The sequence below is a fragment of the Anopheles merus genome, chromosome 2R (assembly GCF_017562075.2).
Source record: "Anopheles merus strain MAF chromosome 2R, AmerM5.1, whole genome shotgun sequence".
Taxonomy (NCBI): domain Eukaryota; kingdom Metazoa; phylum Arthropoda; class Insecta; order Diptera; family Culicidae; genus Anopheles; species Anopheles merus.
In genome coordinates, this window is record NC_054082.1 from 47,149,965 (window position 1) to 47,157,791 (window position 7,827).

At 42.9% G+C, this 7,827-nt stretch overlaps 1 protein-coding gene across 14 annotated transcripts in view; it reads left to right on the forward strand.

Annotated features, from left to right (window-relative positions):
* LOC121603731 (proteoglycan 4) overlaps positions 1 to 5,935 on the forward strand; it is a 35,540-nt gene extending 29,605 nt beyond the window's left edge. For all 14 annotated transcript variants that reach the window (XM_041932882.1, XM_041932879.1, XM_041932893.1 and 11 more), the window contains one exon: positions 1,213 to 5,935. In XM_041932882.1, the coding sequence (XP_041788816.1) occupies positions 1,213 to 1,652 (440 nt within the window). In that variant the 3' untranslated portion in view covers positions 1,653 to 5,935. The remainder of the gene's footprint in view (positions 1 to 1,212) is intronic.
* The last annotated feature ends 1,892 nt before the right edge of the window (positions 5,936 to 7,827 follow it).

The window sequence follows — 7,827 nt, forward strand, 5'->3', positions numbered from 1 at the left end:
GTGCTATCTTCACTGATTAAATTTCCGTAAAAAAAAAAAAAATGCACATTTCACACTTTTGTTCATGCGTATACGCGACACTGCTCATATGACTTTCGGCGAGTTAACTTGCGCTTTACGTTACCGTTATACGTATCACATTTTTCTTGTTTTTACTTTAACTTCTGCCCGTCGATTGCAGATTATGGTCACGGTCGCCATGTAATGTGATAGTGGCCTGTACGGTACATACTGTACATCGAACAGCGTCGCGGTAGGTCAGTTTTTACTGACATGAGCCGAGGTGGAATAATACATCGATCGAACGGACTTTTCAATACTTGATCGTCCAGGCGATCATAGAAACCTTTAGGAGGTTTCCCTTACTGGAAACGTTGGAGTTTAGAAGCCTTACCTTGGGTAGGGGGACATAACTAAACTCTTGAAATAAGTTGGAAGGCGAAGTATTAGGAAGTGTAACGTCCTATCTTGGCAGTCCGAACGAATCTGCCTTGCCACGGTCGGAATTGGTTTTATTTATACTCAATAAGTTTCGTACATTTGGTTTTGGAATGTGTTTTTGTCCTAATTAAAGGTTATTGATATGAGGTGCAATTTATACATTGTATCGGAAGTGAGGTGTCTATCAATTTGTGCCTATGCTGCACTTTTAGTGTTTTTACAAAGGTTCTGGAAAGTTTCAACTGTTCTAGCCAAAGAACGAGTGCGTTCGTTGCTCTTTGCCTACACTGCGCTTTTAGCAATAAGTTGCTATGCGTCTGCTTTGCTGCAGTAACGCTTGAATTGCTTATGCTGCGCGATTCGGTTGTTTTCGATAAAATGTGTCTCAATGGTTTTTTCTATGAACGGTATGGTCTAGGTATGTTGCTATGGAGTGGATTGATTTGCTGATGCAATATAATGACTGTGTTGCAATAATGTGATTTGACTTTACGGAGTGTGTTACAATGTGTCTATAGCTGATAGTGTGTATTATAATAAGTTCTGTATAGCAGATATGCTACATCAGTTTTCCATCCCAATTAATTTACCTTTATCATTTAGCTGAGTTAATATCTCTAGACAACATACTGCACGTTGTCAATCCAACAATCGCCATGTTACGGAAACAGTCCAATAAGTTTGTGGAATCCTCGAAATCCCTTTATTTGTTGAAGCTTGAAGAGATTTTTATGAATTAATGAAATTATTCGTTATCTTATTACATTTCAGACACCAAACTAGAACCGAGCTCGATCAAGGAATCAGAAGATGAAGACGATGATTTGCCGCGCTCGAAATCATCCGTTGCTTCATCGGTCAATCCCACATCGATGGCAATTTCGGAGCCGATGACCGTTTCGCAACCGCCACCACCTTCCTCACAACCAACTGCCGCACTGGTTAAAGACGACGCTAAAGACGACGGGCCAGCTGGATCGGGCGGTACACAACCGACGGTTGGTACGGCTACAGCTTCAGTGCCGGAACCAGTACGCTACGATAAGCCGGTGGCCGGGTCGACGCTTCGCTGCCTCGAGGATCCATCGTTCGAGTCGGACATTAATTCACCGCTCGCCAACCGTAACGTGGCGACGGAGGTGCTCGATAAGGCTCGCGATCGTTTCGATCGCTTCTGGGGTAACCCGAACGAGAAGCCGGAGGAATCTTAAGCAGCGCTCAGAGAGCATTTTATTTGTCGCAATTTGCTTGCCAGGGCAGGTTTATGCCACTGAAATAGGGTGGTACGTACGCTAGGCAGCGATCAGTATCTACAAGCCATTGCTTTAACGTAAGGTTGGAAAATTATACGATGAAAGTAAATTCGACCCAATGCAGCATCGGAAACCACCATAAGAACAAACAAAAAACAAACTGTTGCTAGAGGAGCCTAAGTGACATACACACATATAGCCGAGCAGCTGATACTTATGACACACGTACGTGACAGGGTAGCTCCGAAACACATTAGTAAAGCAAAACTCATTTATCAAAACTCTCAACGTCCGCGTTGGAACACTATTTCGGTGTGTTAATGTGCTTTTTTCCCCGGTACTGTGGGGGTGGGAGTTAAAGTTCTACCCCGGAGCTAATCTTTAGTATAATAATCACCGCGAACTGCCATCGGGCAGGCACAGTAGTAGTATTGTTATTTAATGTTTAGGATAGTGTGCGTGCATCGATCCGTAAAGGGTAGTCCGATTTCGGACATTCTTTTGCTTTAGTTTTTGTCATCATCATGAACCGTTTTGAGTTTCTGCTTTCATCACTCATGGTAATATTTGTTTTAAAGATTCAATTCATCGTTTCAACAATATCATGCGCCCCAATCTCAGCACATGAACTTCAATTTGCCGATCACCGTGCAGCACAGAGCAATACAGCAAAAACTCACTTACTCTCTCACTCTCAGGGAAGCCGTAAGAGTACGTTTAAGCAGCGTGTTCAGGAGGTTTCTCGTTCGAACGAAGTAGTGGACAGTTTGGAATGGGCACTCCCCGATCGATCGTACCGTCGTGCGAATATTGCACGGGGTTTTGTGGCGTCGGCTAGCGAGTTTTCCTCTGCCACGAACAGTAGCAACATTTGATCGAAAATTACAGTAATATCGCGAACTATCTCCAGCTTCAAATTGGCCATAGAAAGCAAGAAAAAAAACTACTCAAAACAAACACTCATTCCGTAACGACGTTCCAAGTGGCTTGCTGGCATGTGAACAGTGAGTCAACGGCCGGTTCACAGCTGCTGCAATTTCGCAGCCGCACAGCAACACCGACCCACGGCAATCGAGGAAAATACAATAATAAATAGAAGGGGGGAATTTAATTGCACTCGAAAGGTAAACAGTTGCAAACATTCGTACGCTGCTGATGGTGGTATCGGTTAAAACAAACAGTAAGCGTGTGATGCACCTTGGTTTTTCTATGCCGCTGCACCGTTTTGCGTCCCACAAACAATGTCCCATCATAACGATTGGTACAAGGGAATAGGTACAAAATAGGGAAAACTGTATGCCTACTATACTGCACATGGCAGCAGTAAAACACCATTATAAGCTGGTGCGATCCATTTAACTACCGGACATCGGTGTGACAACGGTGTCCGGGAGGCAACACAAATCCACATCCGTCTGCAGTTTTTATGGAAGAAGCAAGCAAATTTTTGGGTTCATAGATTTTGACCATCCGCTTTTGGTCACGCGCTTCTTCTCCACATTTTGTGTGTAAGCGTAGTTATAGCGGTCGTTGTGTTTTTCTCGCTCTTCTCCCTCTGGGCTGTAGAGTTTTGTAGGCCTACCGGCGATCAATGTACTACACAACTAGTAAACGATTCCATCAACAAATCCGTGCTAGCATACAAGCCAGCTTTGCAGGAAGGTGCCAGCAAGAGAGAGAGTCTCACGGCAACGCACGGCCACGTCCATAGTTTGGTTTTTCGTTCAAACGCAACTACAGCAACCACGTCGGCAAGCACGACAGAATAGCTAGAAGATAGAACATTAAACTATACACCTCCGTCAGACGATCGCTTCTTGCGTGGTGCGGGCAAACCGAACCTCCAAACTTGCAAACGTCCATTTTGTGGGACACATATACCGCCAGAGGGTCGTTTTGCGGATCCGCTCGAAACCATCCGCACCATGAACAAACAAAACAAAACAGTCATAGCGCGCTACAAGCAAAACAAGAAAAACATACCGTGCCATTTTTTATTTTTCGGGAAACGTTTTTTGCTGATTCTCTTCGTAGCATTATTACAGATGCAAACAAGCAATAGAGTATACATTTAGCTGAAAAGGAGGATCATTCATACAAAGGCGCAAGCGTAAAGAAACAAGGTCAAACACAAAAAAGATACATGGAGCCGATAGTTTGTGGTGAGGGTGGAAGAAAAAGTCACGTCCGAGTCTTGGAACCTCTTCAAACTGCATGATAGTACGATTTAAGCGAACAAAGCAACAAGAACAAAAAAAAAACAGACGATTTTCACTATTTTTACAGCTCCATTTAAATCGAACATCCGATTGCATAACTTCAAGCTAGTAAAATTTCATACATATACTCTCGGTATTTAATCGGCAAGAAGAATAGAGAGCAAGAAGGGAGACACCATAAGGAACAATTAATACTTCCTTGGTTGAAAAAATCAAACTACGAAAGGAATGGAAATAGCACACTCCAGAGGGTAGCTAGGGCGGTTTGGGACTGAACAGTTGTGAAGCCGTAATGCTGGGCTTGAGCTTAATGAACGTTCAATCGAAGCAGAACAAACATACAAACACACTGGAAAATTTGAAAAGCACTTGCAGTTGACTTGAAAAGTCTATGAAAGGTGAGTTTGAAATTTCCAAAATTTCTAAACTGCCAGCAAAGGTTAAGAAGTACTTAGATGACAGTTTGAATACAATGCAATTATGATATTTGAACAATTAAACAAAACGATGACAAAACACCGAAAAAAATCATAAAAAAAAACAAACAAAATCTTACAGAAATTGTACCGCAAAAGCTGCACTATATACACCTATATATGTAAGCTATATTTATCCCTGTTGCTAAATCTGTTGGCTAACTGTGGTTTGTTTCTTTTTCACATCCATATTTCTACGCTACTTATCGTTACGAGCGTGCGTGCTGAATACGTACTAGTGTTGCCTGAGTTGCCTGAGCTTTGTATGGTTAAAGTGAATTGCGTTAGAGTGTGTTAGCTGCGCCAAAGCTTTGTTATATCGAACGTTATAGGCAGAACAGGAATGCTATTTGCGTGAACATAGTGAACATTCCCGGTATTTGCGTCGACGACGAATGGGTCACCTAGCACACGAACATTGTTTCATTGTCACATCTGCGCACGCTATTAACTAATGGAAGGTAATGATGGGCTAGGGGAAGGATACTCAAATTACACCATTTAAACATACACACAGACAAAGAAAAGATGAATCGATTAGGAATGATTTACGAACGATTGTGATTTGGCTAGGTGGGAAATTTATACGAACATTTTTTATAATTGGAAAGTCACTTTGGTTCCAACCCCAAGAGTCTGAACAGTCCTGCGAGGGATTCAATTGTGTCGAGGTTTGGGTAGAGAGAGAGAGAAAACGGGGAAGGAAAAGAATGGGCGACCATCCAGGCGAAAGGTACGAGTACCGTCAAGATAGTGGCCGTGTTCGGTAGTACATTAGGATTTCCTTTTTTCCTTTTCATTATTGCTTCGGCAGGCCTCGAGGGCAATGGTTTACCCAAACATTAAAAAAAATAAATACTACTTTAAAGAACGTGTAATGTGCAAGGTGTGCAACGTAACGAACAATGAAGAAAACCCAACATAATATTAATTAAAACAAATACTCGCTCTCTATCTCTCACACACACAAACACACACTCTCTTTCTCTTTACGATGCTTAATGGTTAGAAGATGAACCGTGGTTAGTGTGTTAACGACAGGGACTGTTGTCGATGTAGCTGGTAGGTAGGTTGGTACGAGCCAGAAAAGGTGCAGTAAAACGAATAAAACAAGTGCTTATTGCATGCGAATGAGCAATGCGAGAAGGTGTCAAAGAAAATGGGAGAAACATAGTTTCTATAAGTGAGCGAGTCGTGATGGGGTAAGCTTAATAAGTGATAGCATTATGGATGCGTTACAGTTACCCGACATCTATTATTACGAAGACGAGAAGGACTACAACACTTACATATGCACACAGATACACATACAAAATACTTCCACGTGCTACAGCTTTTGGGATGAGATGGGATGGGTAGGTTGGATTGGCAAACACCCTCCCAAAGTCCAACACAAGAATTTCAACAAACAACCAGCAGTACAGGAAAGGTACAGAACGACAGATGCAGATCAGTGACAGCATTAATCATTCATTTTCGTATCGAACAAGAGAAAAAGAAGTGAGAGAGAGAGAGAGAGAGAGAGAGAGAGAGAGAGAGAGAGAGAGAGAAACAAGAAAACAGGAGTTACGATTACGTCAAGGGTAGATTTTAAAATTCAATACAAAATATTAAAGGAAAAAATGAACCATATATGGAATGATGGTTAAACAATACTTCAATGACGTTGCTTTTTCTTGGCTCTACATTTTACCACCCGGTGAGGTAGAAGGCGGTGGGGCAAATGGGGGCGGAGATCATAAATCCGAGTGGTACGTATCACATTTGATCGTGTTTTGTTTCAAATCATTCGCTTATTTCCATCCACTCTGTCAGTGGGCTTATCACGCGCGTCGGTTGGGACGAGAAACCATTTTTGTTAGCTTTTCTTTGAGAACAATTTTGTCCGACCTTGGATCATAACATGCTTGCGGTTTCGGTATGCTGCGTTTGACAGTTTTTGTAGATTTCATTTGGTCGGTTGAATTGCCTTGCGTGTGCCCTTTTCCTTCGATGTTGTACGAATACAATCAATATTTGATGTCTTAATATTTAAAATGGTTCATGGCATTTGAATTGTTTGTAATGATTTATCGACCATGTTAAAGAGAGCGAGAGTGAAAGAGCAAAAGAGTGCTCGGAACGCAACCCTAGCTTTCTGGCTAATTTTATAGAACATTTGTTCGTGTTTTTCTTTCTCAATTTCAATAAAATATAGGTAATCGAAAAACACTTCTCGCAATCGGCAGCACACTTTTCGCGTAGCTACCAAAACAACCCCGTTAAGGAAAATTCTGCCTCAATGTGTTTTTTTCTTCTACTTCATGCTACAAAGGATATCTCACCTCACGCGGTTCAATCGGTTGCGTTTGCTTAACGTTTCCCTGGAAAGCAGTTAAACAAACACCGGCCCGCCGAAACACGCGTATTCTCACGTTCATGGGTCGATACATTTCTGCACAACCTGGCCGGCGCGTATCTTATTTTATTCGATACGTTGTTACCGTCAATCGTCAATCGCCATGAAAACCCGATCGCTGACGGTGCGTTGATGTATCACACGCCAGCTCTGCACATTTGGTGGTTGCACATTTTCTGGCTGCCAGGCGAGACCATACTTGCCCGCCGTACTGCCCCATACGCACGTGTCGCAACATTTCTCCATTGCACATTGTGTAGTCCGATAGCTCGTGCGTTGATTGGACCGGGCTGGGGAGGCTGTACCAGGTAGCGTACCAAGACGGGAACGTGCGTGAGCGTGAGATCGAAGTTTCTTTCTACTTTTACGCGTTTACGCTTACTTTTTTGCGAAGAAACATCAAACGGAAAGTTTGCTGCAACCGATCTATTGGTTTTCGATAATATTCCTGTTGCGTGTACGATTTGCCTATCTTTGAAGATTGCAGAGCTTCCCAGTACGTTGGAAAATTCCCAGTACATTGGCACCAGAGCACCTACGATGGTTTCGGTAATCGGAAAACATTCTCACAATAATTCTGAATTTCGAAGGCTCAATCAATACACACCCTCGCTGAGAACTCGAGTCAGTATTTTCGGTATACGCATATCAACGAACGGCAGTGAAGCAGATATGCTCGGTTTGATGCGCAACAGCAACTATATTGTATCGTTGCGTATGCACGTGATGTAATGCGCCAGCTTTACGCAATTGCTATCTCCGTGAAGATTGCACACAAAAGATGATGATGATGATCGGACGGATATCCATGATTTGCCCGAAAGCCTCCAACGCGTCTAGGCTCTGGGGAGGTTTTTTGTGCGTGTTTTTCGCGTATAACATTCGCCCGACCGTTTAATGGGACTAACTTTTGGGCTCCTTCGCGCTCCCTCGCGTCATAAATGGGAAGGACGATGATTGACTGTTGATGGTGCGGATATTTTCCGGCACCAGCGGTGGAAATGGTTTTCGGCTGCTGGGTGGTTTTTGTGTTGTGTGCG